We start from the raw sequence: 21,225 nt of genomic DNA on the forward strand, positions 1-21,225 counted from the left end.
CCAAATACCCACTTCCTACGTGCTTCTCCCCTAAACGGTGCTGCAGGGCTTCTCAGGAATTCTTTTTTTCTTAGGAACCCAGAGTACCAGCTGAAGAAAGGTAATACTGCTGAGCTAACTGAATGAGGGCAGACTGGCCCAGGACTGGCCTTTGCGGGGCTCTTACCTCGGCTGGACACCTTATTTCTATTGAACGCAGCAGCTGGCTGTCGGTACGGATGTATCCCCAACTCCTGCACATGACTCACGGTTCCTAGTAAAGATTCAGGGTCCCCGGGCCCGCCAGTACTCAAGAGCAGGGGGCCATCGTGGCAACCTTTGGTCAACGTGTTCACGTTCTTCCTGTCCGGAAAGCCGTCCTTGGCCCCCTCACACGAGCACTCCTCCTCCATGCTCTCCGAGTGCACGAGTGCCGGCTGGTGAGCGTAACCGTGGGTCGGGGTGGGTGAGGAAACCTGCGAGATACATTCTTGCGCCCTGATTTGCAGAAGATGCTGGGGGCTGGTGTGGTGGTGGTGATAAGAGTCAGCGTTTTGATACGGTAAAGCCTGGCGCTCTGTCATACTCTGTCCCCCGAGGCCGGGAGCCAGACTCCCTGCATCCCCCTGGTTCATATGCCTGAACAGTTCTTGGTACTCTTGCTGCTGCTGCTGCTGCTGCCGCTGCTGCCTTTTAATGAGCTGTGCAAACTCTGCTGGGGGCAGCCGAATGTCCGAGTGGCCGGTGAGCGAATGCCGGGGGGAGAGCAGTCCTTGGAGGATGTGGGGGACCTGCTGGTGTCGGGCGTAGTCCGGCGGCGTCGGGGACAGCAGGGCCTGCTGCAGCGCCGACGCGGTATAGTGCGGTGGCTGCTGATGTGCGCTGGGAGGGAAGGTGGGGAACTGGTCAAGTGGAGGGACTTTCAGGGCTTGGGTGGGAGGTAACCCCACTCCTGCTGAAGGGCTGTAGCTGCTGGGGGAACCCCGGGACTGGTCCGAAAACAGATGGGGGTGTAAATGCGCCTGGTCGTAGTTAGCAGGGGAGAACCGATTCACGTTCAAGCTGCAGACACAAAAGGGAATGAGTACCAGGCATCCATGTGACAAGTGTGCTAGACTCCCCAGGGGAATAGCTACCACGCTTCCTCAGTGGGGAGACCCCGCTGGTACAGAGGACTGCGGTGGATGGGGCAGGGAAGATGGGGGTGTATGCGTCATCCCCACCCATCCCCTCTGGTTGAAGGTAGCAACGTCACTTGAACTATTAGGATGTACCTATCTCTTAGAATATGGGTGACAGAGAAAGAAACAATCCTAAAAGAACAGACAAGGGGAAATGGCATTTTTACCAACTCCTCTAATTGGCCACTTTCTTCTTTGCAGACATATAGTAAGGTAGCTTTGTCCTTGTCTTCCTCTGTCTCATTAGCATTTTGATCCTGGGTCAATATATAGGTTTCAAGTCCGTCCCAAACCCACCACCCCAATTTTAATAAGGCTGAAATGAGCACAGCCCAGTCAGAACCCTTCTCCTTTCCTCCTCCTCTCTCGCCCTGCTAAGGGGCTTCCTCCCACCTAGGTCACCTGGAGAGGCGGCTAGGTGACCCTGGGCCGGCTTACCTGTGGGCCTCCGCACTGTCGGCACTCAGCTGCTTGGACAAGGGCCGGTGCCCGTAGCTGAAGGCGGCCATCAGGCTGGGCCGGTGCTGCATCTGAACCTGACTGGCGCTGGGGCTGATGGAGACGCCCCGGCCAGCAGAGCCTGCAGCTGTCCCGGGCATGCTGCTGAGCATGTCAACAGGCTCCTGGACCTGGATGGTCACCTGCTGTGACTGGGGAGGCTGCTGTATGCCCAAGCAGGTCAGCGCCACGCTGGGAGGAGGGGAGCAGTTCTCAGGCTGCTGCTGGAAGACTGCACTGCGGGAGGGGAAGCCTTGAAACTGGGAGGGAGATGCAGCACCTGGAGAGAAAGGAACCTCAGAGTGACCAAATGCCCGGGTTACCAGCTGGCCGGAAGTCACGGGAGCCAGTGAGGACACTTAACCTGCATACCACCCAGAGCAGTGCTTCTCCAACGCCAGGATGCCGAAGGCTCCTCTAGAGGACTCGAGAAAACACAGGCTCTCCTGGGCCCGACCCGCGGAATGCCGATTCAGTAATTTGTAATTCCAGGAATTTGTCGTTCCAATAAGTTGCCCGAAAGCTGGTCTGTAGACTATTCTTTGAGGAGCTGTGATCCAGGGCAGTGCTTCTCAAACTCTAACGCACATGCAAATGGCCTGGGGATCTTGCTAAGATGTAGATTCTGATTCAGCGGGTCTGCGATAAGATCTGAGATTCGACTCTTCCCACCGATGTTGTTCGTCGGGGACCCCACTTTGGGTAGGAAGGGCCTAGAGAGCAATTTGAACTCTCCAGGGGATCTACATTGGGTGGCGTTACTTAAGAGATCCTCAGTTTTTGGAATACTAAATGCTCAGAGTGCTGGTCTCTGAAGGCCCACACAGACTAGGGCACACTCATCTTCACCTTCATCTAAACGCCCACAGGCGAGGAGCCACGTGCCCAGTGGATCACCAAACCCAGGCATGACAGGAGGGAAGGTTCCGGTAGTCGCCTTTCATTGGGTAGAGTTGGAGGGGGTTTTATGAAAAATATTATTAACGGTCAACCTTTACTGAGACCTATTTTGTTCTGGAGACTATTTCAAGAATTTCACATATATATTTATTCAGTAAATAGTATTAGCATCCCTATTTCGCCTTTGAGCAAGCTGAGGCGCCCAGAAGTTAACAAGCTCGCCTGAGGTCTCACAGCTCAGGAGTTGGTAGAAGAAGTCAAACTAAGGCAGCCTCCCTCGAACACTACGTCACTCTGCCTCCCGAATGGATCGAGGGCTTGAGGCACTCAAGGCTAGGCCTCCCTTCTCCCTGCGGCACACCACGGTTCGGCATAAACCTCTGCACTCACCGTGAGGCTGGACCATGGCGCTGCTCATGGGGGGAGGGCTGTTACTGGGCGGTCTGAAGAGGTGGTTGCTGGCGTGGCTGGGGGGAGGGCTTGCAGGCTGGATCCTTAACCTTGAAAACAACAGAGCCAGATGAGCAAACGCGCTTCCGGAGGTGGCAGGGTGGCCTTGCAGTTAGTTTCCGCCATTTGACACACAGGCGGAAACTACTTCTTTGGTTTTGATAAGACTCCAGGCTAGACAGACATGCACAGACCGCCCACCAGTCTACTTAGAGCCGTCCACATCGTATTTCCCCAGACTTCCCAAGGGGGCAGAGGTCACTGTGGGCCTCCGTCTGGCCTCCTCTATTACTGGCGTCAGGTTACTTTGTTCACGGGGCTAAGAAAATGAAGCGGCACAGGGAGTCGGGGTTTTAGGGGGCCACGAAAATTGACACTGGCCTCCCTGCTTTTCAAGTGGGTTCTTCCAAGGTGAATGTTAGAGTCAGTCAGTATCGCCCATGAGAGTCAGGCCAACAGCTTAGGCATGAAACACCACGCTTCATTACCTCTGGAGCTGGTGGGTGAGGAGGGCGGGCTGATTCTCACACGCAGCCTGAAGGGGTGGAGAAGGCTGAGGAGGACAGATAGAATCCTACAACAAATGCGGGAAAGGAGAAAGAACACTCGTGAGCTTGAGGATTAATGAGAGCCGTTCTCAGGAAGGGAAGAGACTCTCTGTGACCAAGGTTTATGCTATTGTTGTTCATCAAAAGGTTTGATTACCTTTACTCAAACATAGCAACCATGCATACAACTCAGCTCCTCTTTGCCCTGCGGGATCTCCTCCAAAGTTCACAGGCAAATCAGCCCGAAAGCAAACTCCAGAGAAGCTGGAGAAAAAGCAAAGAGGGAAGAGGCCTACTTGAATCTGTTGCTGGAGAATTTGATGGTGCTGCTCCTGCTGGTACAGCATGTGCTGCTGCTGGGTCTTCTCCAGGGCTCTTTCATCAATCTGCCCCCCGTACATCTTCTGCAGCTGCTCGCACTCCTGAAGGGAAAGCGGTTAATACAGATGGGATGCAGCCAGGCCCACGCCGCGTGGTGATGTCAGCAGATGCAGATCTGCCCCCAGGTCTCACGGGCAGAAGGAGCCACACAGAAGAACAGTGTCCTTGAGGAGCAACTAACCCATTTACATAGGCATTTGTGTACGAAATACATTCATGCTCTGTCCTGGCAGAACAAAAGGAAAACACCAAGATGGCCTGCGTACAAGCAAAGGTTCCAGTGTGAAATCTGTGTACAAAGCACATGCCACTCGAAGCTTGGTCGTCAGGAAGGCAGAAAGGAAGCTGGCCCTTTATAAAGCCTGGAGGTGCACTTCCTTCCTCTGGGAGCGCCATTCCATACCAGCTGGAGAGGATGCCAGGTGGTAAGAATGCAGAGCAGGCTCCAACAAGACCCAGTGCCCATAAATCATGAGAGGAATGCCAGGGTTGCTTCGAAGGACGTTCCCTGGGGCCTCCCACTGAAACACAAGCCCAGAAATTCCTCTCTAATGAACTACAGAGACAAGGGGAAAATTTAGTCCCTTCCTGGGGAAAGCTGGACATAACAAGAAGTAAGGAGAGTGTCAGGAAGCTATTTGCTTTGGAACCTCTAAAACTTCAGTGCTGCTGACACGAAGGGGGTAGAAAGTTTAACACCCGGGTCCTCCTGCAATAGCGGTCTCTGTTACCCACGCTTCTCCAGAGATGCCTGCCATCTCTTCCATTACCTGCTGCAACTGTTTGATGCTGCTGTTGTTGCCCATTTTTTCCAGGTGAGCTTTGAAGGCCTGGATGCTGGCAGCCCCATCAGAGAACCGGCGCACAGGGGAGAAACGCTCCGTAGGGAGGTGCAGGGTGTTGGAGTCCTTGTAGGTAGAGCTGAATACATGGGAAGAGAAGGTTAGGGGCTAGGACTCAGGGGTTTTGACCAAATCACCTAGGGACACTGCTCCAGATGAACACAAAGCTTGCTGGCTGCACGTGCAGCCCTGCACATTACGCCATCTCCATGTCATCTCCAGAGGCCAGTCGTTTCCCTAGCCTGCTTCCCTTCAGAGGTATCCAAGTGACCATCGTCCATTTCCACTTACCTTGAGTTGGCTTAACATCCAAGCCCGGTAAGGTCCTGGGATCAAATACATCCGGTTCTTACAAATACACTGGGTCAGAGAGAACAGCTTCACAGTATCCCTCAGGCCCAGCTGTATAGGAACTCTTGCTTTTATAATCATGTCTCTATCTAGTGCCTTTAGAAACCTAGAACAAACCTACCCGTCTGACCCGAAGTTTTCCCTGAGCAGCATTCTCCGTATGACGGACCAGAGGGAAACTACAGTCAACTGTGGGGTCAAAGGTCTGGCCTGGAATTCACAGGTTTTGTGCTAGAAAACGGAGGGTGCAGGTTAAAGTGGGTAAAATGGGGACTTGTGATCCCCAGATGGAGACAGCCCATTCTTAAGGAATGTGGGCCTCAAGATCCTGCACGTACCTGGTCAATGCAAATAAGGTTACCTGCCGTGAAAGTTAACTTCTCAGAGCAGTGGCACCCTCCCAACCTGCTAATGAAAGAGGAATCATGTGGATAACCTTCAAAATGACCCACTGCTCAATCAGAACGCAGCCAGTGTCTTACGGAAAGAACAAGCTATCGATAAGGAATGCCTAAGACAGCATCAGAGTTAGAAGCTACCACCTGTACTTGTTACCTAATCAGAAAGAGATGTTTATGGGTTGAGGTAAGCAGATAAAAGGCTGCCAAGGCAGCATTCCAGCAGCTGATGGAAAGGATCAGGATTTCATGTCAAGGGCAGAGGTGACATCACACTGAGCCATGGGTGAAATGATGGACCACCTTGCCAGTCACTCCTTCTGGACTGAAGCAGAACCAAGGCTAAGGAAGAGGGTTAACAAGCGAGTTCAAACGCGGCAGACAGGGAGGGACTAGGAGGGTCTGGTGACTGTGCAGAGGGGTCAAGAGGGTTCTGGCAGCAGGTGGAAGCCCTTCACCCTCTCTTCTCTAACGATGGCTCCTGTTTCAGACTCTACCTGAAGCTGAACAGGAGGGAGCTGATGAAACGAACACGAACATGTATCTGGTTCAGCAACACAAAAGACAAATGGTTTTGGCAGACGCACTCCAGAAACAGTGATCGTGAGAGCCGCTCTCAGGAGTATTTCCTCAATACTTCTTATTTCTGCTTCTACTTCAGGTGTTTGGAGTCAAAGCAAGCAAATACTATTGTCTCCTAAAATTTGATTCTTACACTTGCAATATATTCTGATAATGGACACATTTCTGATTCATTCAGAAAGTCATGTTCTTTAAGGAGTTAATATGGCCTGTCTGCACAAAACACATTCTCTCCCCTCAGAGCAATACTCCCAGGTCCGGGTATTTCATGGCTTTTCCAGAAGATCAGGTTGTGAACAGACTGACACCCCCGGCAGCCCAGCACAGCAGATTCAGTGGAACAGTTCTGATGCAGCTGCTCATTTTGGAAGCACTGATAGTATCAACTGTGTTTTATTTTTATTAGCAATCATGTTCAAACTCAGGACAGCCTCATGTTAGGCTGATATTCCCACTACACTCTTCAAACAGGGACTTGGCACCCCACCTAGATAAAATCCATCTGTGTCAGTTGTTTTTTGTTGTTGTTGTTAATTACACTTAAATTTTTTTTTAAAATTTTAACTTACACACTTCCCACATTGAGAAGGTCAGTCAGACCCATCTTCTGTCTCCATGTTGGACTTCATCTATGATACCCCAGAAGAATAGATAATATGTGCTGTTCTTGAGTCATTTCCTCCAGCAAATGAAAGGAATTCAGTAATCTATTCAGGCTACCCATTTTCAGTGTTTTATAGCCTGGGAAAGTTTCTCTTTTCCCCTGAAGACTTACTTCAGCCTCTTGTGTTGCCATGTTTTTACAACCCCATTGAGACACGCTGAGGTTGCATAAATGCCCCACCGTACACAATCTGTCACTCATAAAACATTCATTCCAATTCGAACTGGCTTGACCATAGGAAACCCTCTACCAGGAGTGTTCACACAAAAACAGGCAGCAGACAGATTTCCAGCAGGCAAGGCCTTGACAATGACTAGGCAGGGTGGAGACCACACAAATGGAGCCGTGGGCCAATGTGGTCTTTCTTTAGTAACAGGTGTAAACAGGATATCAGGTCTGATAAAGGCAGACTAGGGAGATGCGCTGAGCTTCATGCTTCCCCCATAAGAACACATCCTGAGGAGCACCTGAATCAAACAACGATTAAACCCAAAGGCCTGAAACTAAACAACAGACCCTGACATAGGATGAAAAATTAAGTGTGGGGCTATAAAGGAGGCGAAGATAGAAACAGGGAGAAACAAGGTAATAAAGGGTCTATTAGGTAACAGTGTAGAACTCAGTTATTGAGAAATCACAGAAAATGTTTGGAGTGGAAAATGCAGCTAATAATCACTCAAAGTACTCTCGATGTAGTATGGTAACAGTGTAGGCCCCGAGAGATTTTCCTTAGAAAAATACTGTCTTCCCGTGCCATCAGAGTTTTATTTGAGAAATGTCATTTCTACTAATAAACCATGTTCACTGCATTATTCATGGTCATTTATAAAAGCTTATCTTCCTCCTTTCTAAGTTCCAACGTGGCACTAATGAAGTCTCAGTCTGCTCAGAGGTCACCTGTCTCTGCTGATTACCTCTGATGCCCAGTGGGTAACTAGACACAATAAAAGCACTGTGTCAAGACTGCCAGTGTGAGCCTGTTGCAAGATTGAATAACAACACATTTATAAACTTAATCTCCTTGGAATCTGCTTTCCAACCTTCCCAAGTAAGACTGCTTTTCGCTGTCCTCCCAAAAAGATTGAAAGAAAATAAGCTCTAGCAACTGGTGGTGGCTTTCAAAGTGTGGCCTTTGAGCTTGGGGACAGCTTCAGGATGGACTAAAGGTTAAGATTTTCAGTCATCGAGGTGTTCCCAGAAGATAATCATCTTCTTAAGCCAGCAAAGTGTCATTCCCCTCTGTTCCAAGGCTTACTTGAACTCAATTTTGTGAAGTTTTCTTGGCAAGAAAGGTTACACTTGTTTTTATTTCTTTAAGACAATGAATTATAAATGTATCAGAGACCTATTGAAAGATCTTGCCGTCAGAATATTGCAAGGATGACTTTTCAAGCACAACACTCAAGAGGATGCAGCATCTCTGCTCTGCCACTCACAAAGGAATGCATCTTCCCCATACCTAAGCTCCTTGTTCAGCGGTCACGTGATAAGAAGTGCTCACTCTTTTGATGGCGATGGGTTATTAAAGGTCAAGCCTACTGATGTGGCTACAGATCCTTCTATTTCCAGTTGGCCTTCTAAGAGCTTCACCCACTTTCAGGTTTCAAGTTCAGTTTCATCTATAAGTCAACATCTAGAATCACGAGAATCACCTGCAGGCACTAAACATGCCTACGAGGTAATGGGAAAGAAGCATCTCATATTGCCCTGGGCACTGCTTAGTTAAGGAGTTGAGAAGATGTAAGTTCAGGATGCTATTTGAAGCCACGATGCTAGTCGCCATGTCTGTAGGACTAGCCAGAAGGGTGCCTGTCCAATGAGCCTCAAGGAGCTCCCACGGCTCACGTGGCTACTCACCGATGCTGATCAGGTACCAGGTGAGGGGGCCAGACCCGGGAACGGAAAGGCTGCTGTCCTAGCTGCCGCTGTAGGTCCGGTGGGATCTCAGCTGTAGGGTTGGTCATGGCCAGTGTATGTCTTTTGGACCTATTTGCCAAGTACCTGCAACAAGCAGGAGCACATTTCATAGTAAAAAAGACAGACAGGAATATTCCTCAGCAAGAAGCATTAGAAGTTAATCCAAAGCACTCAGAATGAAACAGTGCCAGAGCTCAAAAAGGGCTCGATGGCCAACAGATCCCTGACTGGATGGAAGTGAAACATGTTCCAAAAGGCCAACAAAAGTTGGCTTACCACTGAAGTGGCTGAATTTTGGACCTAAGAGTAGCCATTAAGAGAAGAGAGAAAACAGATGTAGCTCACAAAGTGGGATCAATTTCCCTTACTTCATTCCATTCAGGAAAAGAATTTATTTTCTACTTGTTAGTTTCATTCCTCTTTTCTCTCCAAATTTCTAAACTACAAGTCGGAGGAAATGAGCCCTAAGGATTGTTCCTAGAGATGAGCCAAGAGAGGTATTCAGAAGGGCTGCGCATGTGTCTCTTGATGCCACTGGCCCCGAGCGTTGGAGACTGACCTCGCTGCAAGTCACAGAAAACAGATCTTTCCATGTGGGGCTAAGCGAGTTCCAACACCACCCCTTCCCTCATGCCCCATGACTGTAACTCCATCATCAGAGAAGAAAAACTGATGTTGTCCCCAGGGAACCAACATTCTCTAAAGGATGAAGAAATGAAACCACATGAAATGTTTAGAATTGTTTTTTAGGGGAAAAAAAGGCAAGGCAAGAAAACAGAAGTTTCAAAAGCTGAAGAGTGGACAAGCTGATGACTTTTCTTCTGAAGATCTTTCAGATCCACCACTAATACCATCAATAAGGTATCAGTCCCCCTTGGTCTGACTGATGACTCCCTCCACCACTGATGCTCTTATTGGGCATGAATAAAAGAAGCATTATTCCTTCCATTACCTCAAAACGGATGGGCACTTTACCCTTTAAATGTTGGTCTAAGGAAGAAAGAAGGAGCTGAAGGAAGTAAAGTGCAAGACAAAGAAGATGAAATGAAATACTGCTGTCTAATTAAAGTAGGAAGGCAGTAAGTTTCCTAATTTCTCTTCATGACACCAGCAGCACCCACGTACAACTTTACACACCCTGTGACTGGCAAACTATAGAAACCACAGCATCAAGAGAAAAACAAAGTCAACACGATTCCTCTATCGGCTACGCTGTAGAAGGAGCTGGCCCACCAGCCAACACCCCTGTTCTTCACTGTTCTTCCCACATGGGACCAGACTCTTTTTGAACAGCAGCTCTCACACAAAGCTACTGGGGGTAGGGAAAGAATACTGGCCAGCAACCGTCCGGGTCTTATAAAGTGGTCTTGTTTCATTCTTAACTACTTTGCCCATTCCAGCTAAAAACAGTTAACAGACTAGAGAGTAATTAGCGGTATGCAGACTTGCCAGAGGGTAAGCCATTAGTGGTTTAATATCCATTTGATAAAAACACCCGAAGTTTCCCCAAGAGCCCATGAAAACCATTTTATTTCAACTTCCCTCAAGGGAAAAAAACATATAATCTTGAAGAACACCTGTATTTCTGGGAAAATACATGCTGGATTCTGGTCAAACCCCCCTCCCCGGAAAATAAGAAAGTCAGCTCTCACAAGGGGGCGTGCACAGAGCTGAGGACCATGGCTAATGGAACTGAGGCCAAATGAACAGTACAGCATGCCTGACGGTCACTGCCGTTTTCTGTGAATTAGGCATCTCTGCAAACAATGGATATTTGCATCTGTCCCTGGCCCGAATCCCATATTCTTTTTTCAACATCTCTTTGTTGATACAAGGGGATGGAAGAAACACACAGCAAACAGTACAAGAGGTATTCATTCTCTTGGAAAGGAAGAGTCCATGCCAGCGGTCCATGGCCAGACTAGCTAGGATCACTGTCATCCCAAATCTCCAATTCCTTTTCAGTAACAGTTCTTGGCAGGTAGGAGCAGGCTTTGGGCCTTGTGAATACTATCAGAGTTGCAATATGAAGGCAGGGGGCAAGGAAGGAAGGAGGGAGGAGAGAAAAAGTTCTTATGGTTATTGCTGTCACTTAGGGGGCTTCCAATGGTGCTTACAGAAATGAAATTTTCTGGGTAGTCTTCTGTTACTTCCATGTGGGGAGGAACATGCCATCTGGCTTGAGCAAAGAGACCACACAAAGGTTGAAGCTGCACTGTACCACCTCCTTGGGCAGAGGTGACCTTTCGCTGGTTGCAGGGGGAGCCTGCCCAAGGACGTTCTGCAAGCACTGCCAGATGCCACATTACCTCTGCACAGCTTCCTGATCTGGCTCCCCATCCGAGCTCTCCTCGTCCACAGGGGTAACTGCTGGCACTGCCTGAAGAGAGACAGGAAGGAAAAGCTCAAGGTGGCGCTTCTTCTGCAGGAGCTCTTACTCTAGACACTGGGCTTGGGGCAGGCCTCTCTGTCACTTTTTTTTTAATCTGCAAAGCTTTTCTAGGATCCCTGGGTTATACAGAACTTTCATATACCTTTCCATTGTTCCATTTTTACCTCGCTCGGTTGATTTTAATTTGAATTTCTTCCTCTGATTCATCTTCCTTCGTTCATTTATTCATCCAACAAATAGCTGAATGCCCACTATGTTCCAGGACAAAATGTGAATTAATAAAGTTCTTGCCCTTGTTTTACAGTCTAGTGGAGGACAGAGATAGGCAAACGGACAAGTACAAAACAGCAGGACCCAGTCATGGGCGCTTGGGAATTGAGGAAGGCATTCTGGAGGACACGGCCCCAAACCTGAGACCTGAAGGATGAGCAGGAGTTAGCCCAGCAAAGAGGGGAAGGGGTCGCAAGCGTCTGAGGTTTCCAGGCCAAGAGAAAAGAGAAGGCCTGCGGGTGTCTGAGGACCTGAAAATGTAGGAGAAGCTTGTTTACCTGGAATGTCCAGGAACTGACCTGTTGTTTCATATTAATGTTATTTCCAGACTTTAGATATCCTTTACTCCAGAAAAGCATACTGGTTTTTTAAAAGCACACTTTAGTACATAACATAAAGTTGTGTAATTACAATTCAATGCTTTAAAATCGCCGTTACGCACCAAAACATGTAAGTGAAATGAGGACCGCCACAATGCATGCATTACTGTGACTCTTCCCGTCTGCCTGTGGACTGGAATGCTGTATATCCTGGATAGCTACTCACAGCCTGTGGCTCACATAATCACCATGCCTCAAGCACCAGAGCAAAAATCATACCTCAGTTATTACAAAAGAGCATTTTTTTAACGGACAATAATTATAAAACAAAACAAACTTTTGGAATAGTTCCATTGTCTGTATGCTCCTAGGGTTTCCGGATCCCTTACTACAGTTCTACAAGGCTGGAGTGAACAGGGTTAGGCAGGAAGTGGCTACAGACGAGGCAGGAGAGGAACACTGTGGCCAGTTATAAATGGCCTTGAATACCACATTAAGAAGTTTATTTTGAGAAAAGGCAGTGGTGAATCACTAAAGATTTTAAGCAGGGACATGATGTTGCAAGATTTATGTTTTAGAAAGCTGGCTTGCTTTAGTTGCAGCATGGAAATGGCTGGTGATGAGGATTAGAAGACAAGCCGGAACAAGGAAGCCGGTTAGGAGGCCACTGTGCTAATCCAAGCAAAGGAGGACAGTGGCTTGAGTTAGAGGAAGGGCAGTGGGGATGGAAAGAAGTAAGATACTTACTTCACAGGCCCTGGGTAACTGATTTGACATGGGGAATAAGGGAGAGGGAAGAAGTAAAGATAATACCCACATTCCTAGCTTGTCTAACCAGGAGAGTGGCGGTGCCATTCACTGTTACCCAGCAGGAGAAACAGGTTTCACACAGTCAGGATAAGTTCATTTGAGGACACGCTGAATTAAAATGGTAAGTACTTGTTGAATAACCAACTAAATTCGTGCAGTCGGTAGTCATGTATACAGAAGTATAGAACTCAGAAGAGCATTCTGGGCTGGAGAATCACTGAGTAACTGAAATTAGAGAAGTGGACAAGATCACTCAGAGAGAGCATGTAAAATGAGATGGAAACAGGGCCTCAGATAAAACTCTGGGTTTCACCTACTTCAAGGAAAAAGAAGAAAGGGAACCTGAAAAGGAGGCAGGTGCAAAACAAAAAACAAGGAGAATGGGGTAAAAGAAGACAATATTTCAAGGAGAAAAATGGTCAGCAGTGACTAATACAGTTGGGAGGTCCAAAAAGATAAAGATTAAGAATGTCCAGTGGACTTACCAACAAAAGCTTGTTAGCGACCTTGGCAAAAACAGTTACAACGGACAGAGTAAGTCACCGCACCTCCCATAAAGCTGTCCCTGATCCTTCATAACCTACATTGAACTTGCCCTTCTCTGAGTGCCTCTGCCACCTACAAGTCCATGGTCTTCACTCTGGTACTTAATCACATATGGCCCTTTACTGTTATTCCAATACTTCACATATGTGGATCTTACTGTCCCATATTATAAGCTCAGTGAGGCCAGGAACCGTGAATATAAATTCTTTCCTTTTCCCGACAGCAGTGTTACTGAAAGTGTGGCCCGTGGACCCGTGCCAGTCCACAGACTGTTTCGTTACCAATCCAAAATAAGATGGGTAAAGAAACAGAGTGAGATTTACAAACCTTTACAGCAACTTAACGGAGTAATTTTTTTCTGTTGAATCAAATAAAATTTAGCCTTGCAGTTCATATATTTAAAAAGTTTTACTTCTCTAATAATTCACTTTCATTTTATTTTACAAAGGTATTTATCCCTGATGGATGGATTGAAGGGGAAAAAAGGTCCTCAACTGGAGATACATTAAGAAGCACTGCCCTAAAGCACCCAGTAAGGGCTATGGATATAATTAGCACCCAATCTTAAGGTAGCATGAGACTAAATGAATGAATAAATGAATGAAGGAATGAATGAATGAATTTACCTACGACAGAAAAATAATCAGAAATAAACAGAACCCAGCGGAAGAAGAGAATCTTTGAATGTGACCATCATATATAAAAAAATTGGGATTGAAAGATACCAGCTGTCAGGTTTGAGCTTGTGAAAGCCAAATAATCAAGTGATTCAGGTTGTACCGAAAGTGTGAGGTGGTGTTAATCAAAGGAGGAAGGGCTGGTGAGAATGTAGTTTTGGAAACCAGTCTAAAAAGCAATTAAGTCCAGAGAAAACTGTTAGCTTCCGCTGCCCTCTGGCAGGGAAACGTTACCTGCAGGAAGGCCAGGTCTGAGGCTAACGCTCCCCCCTGCCCACCGGCCCTCGAAGCGCAGGGCTGCAGCTGCCCTTTATGCAAGTATCTATAAGTAGCCCCCTGAGGATGAGGCCTCCAGAAGCAGGCTGCAGTGTGGAAATTATTTGGTTAAGTGAAGAAGTTAACCAAAAATTAACTCTGGAAAATTCTACCAGCCTGAAGAAAATGGGAATGACACTGAGCATCATACATTGAGGGAAAGAAGAAATTCAGACATTTAGTTGGAGACTCTGGGTTCTACAACCTCTGTACCAAAGGCCTCTGAGAAAGCAAGTTGGGCTTCGTGCTGCAACTCACTGGTGTCATGGTGACAAGAGGGGAGGGCCCCCGTGGCCGCTTCAGCAGCTGCTGGGCATGCAGTTGGATGTTGGCGCCTCCATCTGATGCCCTCCGGCCAAGGGGGCCCATTCCGTTCAGCAGCTGCAGGGTGGGCGGCTGTAACAGGGACTGCTCCTGTCAGGAGTAGAATGGGAAGGGGCAGATTGGTGAGGTGGGGGGAAAGGAGGAGAGAAAACAGCGGCACTCTAATCTACTGAAACTAAGGGATCCTACGATGATGACGTAGACTAGAGAAATCTCCCCTCTCACCCAAGCTGCTTTGCAAGAGAAATCATCCTTCCCTATAAGGACACCCTTAAATCCTGGGGACAGTCCCTTAAAGTCTCTCAAAGGAAGCTCAGATGTGCATCTTTAGGGGCCAGCCCTCTCCCATTTCCGGGTACCTTGTATTCCAGCTGCCCAGCTGGCTGCAGATTTTGCATGGGCAAGAGGTTGTGCATGAAGTTCATGTTAGGGGCCACCTGCAGGAATGGAGCCTGCGGGTTGACTCCAGGAAAGCCAGGCAGCAGCTTCTGCAGATCTTCCATAACCTCCGTGCTGATAGGAAACAGGATGACACAGAAGTTCAGTTACAATTCTCACTCACAACCTATATCCCCAAAGTGATGAAACTGCTAAGTTCAGCACAATTTATTTTGTTTTATTTTTCTACTTTCCTCCTAAATCTGTATTTCCCTCTATGATCCCAGAGCGAGTGGAGGTGTGTAGAGCCTAGCGTGCGGAACCTGGCGCTCTGCCATTTTACTATCTGGGCCTGGGAATCGCCATTCTTCATGGACCACTCATATAAAACCAACAGCTCTGAGCCAAGAGGAAACGCTGGCCCCAGTCCAGTTCAGGTTTCCAAGGCCTGGAGGTGAATGGCAAGTTTCTGGAGGAGGACACAGGCCATCCACTAAAACAATGGCTGCCCGAAGTAGCAACTGATTCACCAGGGAAAGAATGCAATCAGTGCCGTCAGTGCTGATGGGCAGATAAGCGTGGATCTGTCGAGCTCCAACGGTGGGGTTTACCGCACACTTTAAAATAAGAGCTCTTTCCACTAACAGCGCGACACGGGACTCCACCCCTTTGCAGCTGAAGCAGTCTCTGGAGCCAGAATGTTCCCCTATTGCCTGTTTGATCGTAGGCTGAGAATGAGAAACGTGAAGCAAGCAAACCAGCAGGCAGGGGAGGCTTTTCTGGAAATTGAGAACTCAGAGAAAAAAGAACCCTAGCTTTGCCCCTAGCTGAGCTCTCAAGAGAGCCCTGGCCACACCCTTTTCTTCCCTCCTCTGTACAAGAAATAGCCAGAGAAGAGGGGTGGCTATTTCAGTCGTGAGAATCTCCAAGTGCAGAACAAAACTGGGAGAGCTGGTCTTCAGTCCACTTCCCCAGCGTGAGGGCAGCAGGGGACACACTGAAGGACTGTTTTGGGGAAACTGGTACTTATTTGGCGTGTTTTTGGATTTTTGTCTACTTAATTTTTAACATATACAAATTATATCATACTATTTGTCCTCACTTCTTCGATGAGTCTTGCATTAGAATATATGGCAAACAACATCTCTAAAGGCTGTCAAACTCGGATGAATTTCCAGGGGTACCTTTACGTGGCTTAGATCAGAAGACCTTAATCTTTGTGGGAAAAGACATGCTATGCTCTTCACCAAAGTACTGTGATTACCTGCCACGATGGTGGCTTTCAGCCCACCATCCATGAGGGACAGCTCTGTGATTTTTAGTCAAATCCAGTCTCATCTACCAGGGACCCTGAACTGAGTTAAAAACATGTCTTGGCCACTGGATTAGATCTCATCTGGGAGATACAGTGAAGTAGGGAAAATGTGCCATGGTAGGAACTCAAAGTCAGTGGGAATTCTCTGCCCGGGTGTTAATCGGGCAGATACTCACCGTGGGTCGGCCACGCCCACTGTGTGCCTCCTCATCGACAAATAGCGGACCAGCGCTTCAGGGGAAGGCTCTTCACCCTCATCACTGTCCAAGTTCAACGCCCCATCCGGCTGAGGAGGAGAGAAACACAATCAAATTAGAAATGAGAAGTAGGGAAAGGCAGCAAGGCTATGGGCAAGAAAGCAGATTCAGCTGACAGCTATCAGAGGATGCTACTTGCCTCCACAATTTGATTCTCTGGGTTGATGAGCTGCACCTGGGGAACGCTGATGTTCATAGTGGTACCAGCCTGCTCCGCCTGGAAAGCAGTAGGCACACAGACACACGTTCCTTCAGTACCAGAGGGAAATAATGATAGGCTTGCAAAGCATTCTTGAGTGCTAAACTCTATGTTTCTACCTCTGAGTCTCTGGTTCATCTGCCCTTAGAAGCTACCAGGAAGCATTCTTTAGAGAGGACAGTCTCTCTCAATGATTTGCTGTTTCTTTAAAAAAAGAAAAATTCAACTATTGTTGTCCCTCCCAAGTACTGGGCTACTCTTCCATCCTCTCTGTCAAAGAAAGGTTCAGTTCTTTGCTTGACCTCTGACAAAGCAAGAGATGACAGCCGGGAAGGGACAGAGGTACGGAAGAATAGGAACTCTCGTGACCTAGAGTTAGTGAGCGATGGCTAACCAACCCCCCTCCATGTTACTTGTCCTGAATCTGGTCACTGGAGTTATTGCCCACCTGGATGTTGACTGGTGCTTGAAATGCCATGGCTCGGGGCATGCTAGGAGGTAGTCCGACACGCAGAGTTTTGTGTCTCTTATGCCGATCACACAGCAGGCTGTAGATTGCACTATAGTGATCATAGGCATCTGATCTTAATGACTACCAAGAGAAAAGGGGAAAGAGCAAAAAACCTGGGTGATGTGGCATGTCAATGACCAAAACCCTTTTAATAGTAACATTAGAAGACCAAAGCGCCTTCCTTCCAAGGCCCAGACAGGGGCAGAGGAAGAAGAACGGGAGGAAAACAAAAAGATCCAAGTTCCCAGGAAGAAGGAATAATGGAAAAGGCAGGACAGAGGGAGCAGAGCGACACCCCACCTTGTCCTCCACTCATTTACAGATACCTGTAGTGTCCGCTCTTTGTCCAGTCCCATGTCCTCCATGGCTAAGAGGACATCCTCATTTAGGGGGTCCATCTGTCTTTCTTCCTTCAGCTGCTGGCATTCAGCTATTAACTGTAACAGAAAAAGGCAAGCTATCTAACTCCCAATCAACCATGTCGAGATGGCACATCATATATAATGAACAAGCTGTCCCATGCTGCCTGGCTTGGGAGATTCTTGGCCTCAGACAAAGCCTAAGCAAGAAAGCCCTGGGCACTCAACTAGGAGCAGATAAGATCGTTAAGGCCACTATCTTCCTGAGCTCCTTGGGGTACCCGGGATGGCTATAGTGGTTCAAATAAAGGAATGCTACGGGAGCCACTGGACTGAGCACACTAAGAGAAGGGAAACAACCCCGTGGGAGGAGGCTGTACTGCCCCAAGAGCCGGGAAGAGACTCTGATTTGGGGACAAGCAGCAGGGAACTGGTATCACTGTTCTCCAACAATTCAGCTGGTTTAAGATTCCTTCTTGCTGGCTTCACTTACTTTAGGATTACACAACAAGTCTGTACCCAGGCCCGCCTTTTCAGGTCCTGGCCTGATTACAGTCTCATGCAGAAGAGACTGCAGTAGCCCTAAGAGGAGTTCCCTGGGGCGAGTGGTGCCCAGCTCACCCTGTCAAAGCTGGGATCAGCGTCCCCTAGCTTCATCCACTTGTGCTTGCAGATCTGCTCCATGGAGAGGCGCTTGTTGGGGTCTAACACCAGCATGTGGCGGATCAAGTGCTCACATTCTGCAACAGACACAGAGCCTGCGTCAAGGTCGGTGAGGGAAGCACCGCTGGGGCTGAGGAACTAGAGGCAAGGTGAGCAGGCGGCTTTTCAAGCTCCTGACTTCTAATTTGTTTCTCTTGCTTTGTGATCCTTACCTATGTTCTTGCTTACTCCAGGAGAGACTGGGCAAAGGCAGAAAGAGGTGGAGGAGAGAGAAATTCAAGTCTGGTAGTCTGGTTACTTAATACCTTCACTAAAAGTCAGATCAGAAAAAAATCTGGGGATAATCCCTGGATTTCATTTATTTATATTATGTACGACCTCATTTAAGGCAATTAATGAAGAGTTTTGAATGTCCTTCTGAAGAGATTCAGTTATCTTACAAGGTCCTCAAAATAGTTCCTCCCTCCTCTATTCATTCCTATGTGCATAGTAAGGCTTTCAGCTTAGGGTCCAAAGCGCTCATCAAAACTCAAGGAATTAGATGTTCTGATGGTTCCAGGTGTGGGGAGAAAGGCACAGGCACAGAAATGCCTCCCTACCAGACACTGGGTCTCTGCTGGCCTTACTGATCATATTCTCTGCGTTGTTTAAACATTCGCGGGTGCGTACAACTGGGCTCTGAGCTAAAGAGATTCAGATCAAGAGACATCTCTCTCGGGGAGCTCATGCTACAGAATATATTGCAAAAAGAATGACGGTTTCGAAGTCAAGACGCCTATATTCTGATTTCAAAACCACCCTCTTATTTCTAAGTTTTCTCATCTGTAAATTGGGGGTTTTGAGGATGAAGGTGGTGATGATGATGATAGAAACAGCAGTATTAAGATACTCTTCTGAGCACTTTACACAATTATTTTTATCTCATTCAATCCTCACAGCAATCCTAGGAGGATGGAACTATCATTCTCATTTCGGAGATGGTAAAAATTAGGTGCAGGGAAGTCAAGAAGCTTGTCGAAGGCCACATAATAGGTCAGATTTCAAACCAGACAGTCTGACTCTTTGGTTGGTGCTCTGATCCACACCCTATCTCACCCAGAACCCGCAGAACGAAGTCCAAAGTCCTTTGACCTCCCTGAGCTCCAGCACACGGGCCTTCTTTCTAGACCGTGTGCGTGCTTCACTCACCCCCTCCGACAGCATTTACATGCGCTGTTTTCCTCAGTTGGGGCGGCCGCTCCCGAACCCTCACTTGGCTGGTTCCTTGTCATTTGGGAAAGGGCTTAAATGTCACTTTCTGAGAAAGATCTTCCCTGGCCGCCTCATCCTCCTCAAGTAGGCTTCCAGTCGCTCTCTATTACATCACACTGATTTTCTTCAGGCTAATGACTTCTTTGTGAAATCACCTTGTTTACTGCTTATCGTCTAACTCCTCCCCCCGCCCAGGTAAGGTCCACGTCTTTCTTATTGCTGTTTCCAGCACCAAACCTGCAATGCCAAAGATGATTATTACACCTAATAGGAGCTGAACAAACAGCTGCTGAATATGTGAATAAATAAATATTTATTGAAACTCTAGTCAAACAAGATTGTATTTGTGGAAATGCTTTTTAAAACTATAAAATTCTCTATAAGATACAAAATTGTCTGTTTCTGTTTTACTCCAGCTGTCCTGAAAATAAAACTGGCTAGTGATAATAACAATAATAAATTAAAGAGAATTTAATAAGTTAAAAGACTTTTCATATACAAGGCACTGTGCTTACCAACTCTATTTCATTTAATCTTCACAACAACCCTATGTTAGATACTGTTTTCAGCCCCGTTTATAAAAGAAGAAACAATTAACGTAACCAACCATTGCAACCTAAAGGGCCGAGCTAGGACTTGAGAGCTACGCTCTTGCACATTTTCACGTGGATACAAATCATTTGGTATGTTTTTCCAGAGTAAGTTCAACTCTGAAACCCCACACTTTCTGCACCATTTGGCAAACACCATTCTATATCACCATCGTGAAAGGAATACAAAGAGTGATTAAGACAAATTACTCTTAATTTTTAATTTATTCTAACTTTAAACGAAAATACAACAAAGCAATATATCCCTATATCAAACTGATATTACGGGAATCATCAATTTGTTCTTGCTTTATGATCAAAAGTATATTCAAATGCAGTGTGGATCTCAAAGGCTGTGGTTCCTATATCCCTATAAAACAAACGCCATCTACAACATTAAGCTTTTATTAAAATTATGTCTCCAGAGCAGCAAGGCTAGACGCCACAACTGTGGTCTCTATGGAGATGATAAATATCGCTGCCACACATCTTTATGGTCTGCAATCACTTGAGAGGAAAAAAGTGTTCTTGATTTAGAAAGTTACTAAAACTAAAGACCCCCATGTAGGGAGAACGCCTGGGCCTGATTCCAAAGCTGGGAAATTATTGTTAGGCCCTCTAGATGGCACTCTACTGTTTTCTTTTGGTTTCCACATAGCATCTAGTGCATGAACGGTAGCCACATTAGTTCTGAATCAGATGACCAAGGCAGAATGATGTTTAGTTACAGGCTCACTTTAAAATAGAATTCTCAAGGCATTTTATTAAAAACAACAACAACAAAAATTAACACCACTGTAGTAAGTCCTGATTAGAAGATGTATCTGGTTCAATATCAGGATCTTGAAACCTCTATTAAGTCATCCTTAGCCATTATTTGGTTTCAGATGCCTTGAAAAATCTCCAGAAAAATATGAACAAGAATTTATACACAAAAATGTGCGTGTATTTTTAGTCTATTCAAGGAGCCCCCAGAGCCTGTCACAGATTCCACAGGCGTCTACAGGTCCCAGGCTGAGAACGCCTTGTTGCGGTGGCAACACCTAACGGATACAAGCTCTTATCTGTGTGCCCTATATAACATCCAGAGCCCAAAAGAGCAGAAATCTAACACTCTTCATATGTTGCACAGATGGTAAAGTATGACAAAATGTGGAAAGCCAGGGTATTATTATCAACTCATGTTTCCTAAGTGTCACATATAGCTCAGGAAATTATATTCAAACTAGACTGGAAAGTACCATTCTACATAAAACATGGAAAGAGGGTGAAAACAAAGGAAATAAATGCTTTCAAACCTAATAACACAATTAACCACTGGACAGTCAATTGAAATGAGTGGAAAGAAAATGGGGCC

General features: G+C 46.9%; 1 protein-coding gene across 6 annotated transcripts in view; it reads right to left on the minus strand.

Moving 5' to 3' along the window:
* The window catches only part of SIK3 (SIK family kinase 3), a 246,560-nt gene that overhangs the window by 14,147 nt on the left and 211,188 nt on the right, over positions 1-21,225 (minus strand). The window contains exons 7-21 of one of the 6 annotated variants that reach the window (XM_060160439.1): positions 17,986-18,104; positions 17,332-17,442; positions 16,943-17,086; positions 16,435-16,512; positions 16,215-16,324; positions 14,705-14,858; positions 14,280-14,435; positions 11,001-11,071; positions 8,632-8,775; positions 4,708-4,858; positions 3,853-3,978; positions 3,497-3,582; positions 2,949-3,058; positions 1,599-1,938; positions 167-861 (exon numbers count right to left, since the gene is read on the minus strand). In XM_060160439.1, coding sequence (XP_060016422.1) covers positions 167-861; positions 1,599-1,938; positions 2,949-3,058; positions 3,497-3,582; positions 3,853-3,978; positions 4,708-4,858; positions 8,632-8,775; positions 11,001-11,071; positions 14,280-14,435; positions 14,705-14,858; positions 16,215-16,324; positions 16,435-16,512; positions 16,943-17,086; positions 17,332-17,442; positions 17,986-18,104 — 2,595 coding nt within the window. Of the gene's footprint in view, positions 1-166; positions 1,042-1,598; positions 1,939-2,948; positions 3,059-3,496; positions 3,583-3,852; positions 3,979-4,707; positions 4,859-8,631; positions 8,776-11,000; positions 11,072-14,279; positions 14,436-14,704; positions 14,859-16,214; positions 16,325-16,434; positions 16,513-16,942; positions 17,087-17,331; positions 17,443-17,985; positions 18,105-21,225 lie in introns of all 6 variants that reach the window. The other 5 variants (XM_060160436.1, XM_060160441.1, XM_060160438.1 and 2 more) reach the window with 5 other exon arrangements.

The sequence above is a fragment of the Lagenorhynchus albirostris genome, chromosome 9 (assembly GCF_949774975.1).
Source record: "Lagenorhynchus albirostris chromosome 9, mLagAlb1.1, whole genome shotgun sequence".
Lineage (NCBI taxonomy): Eukaryota > Metazoa > Chordata > Mammalia > Artiodactyla > Delphinidae > Lagenorhynchus > Lagenorhynchus albirostris.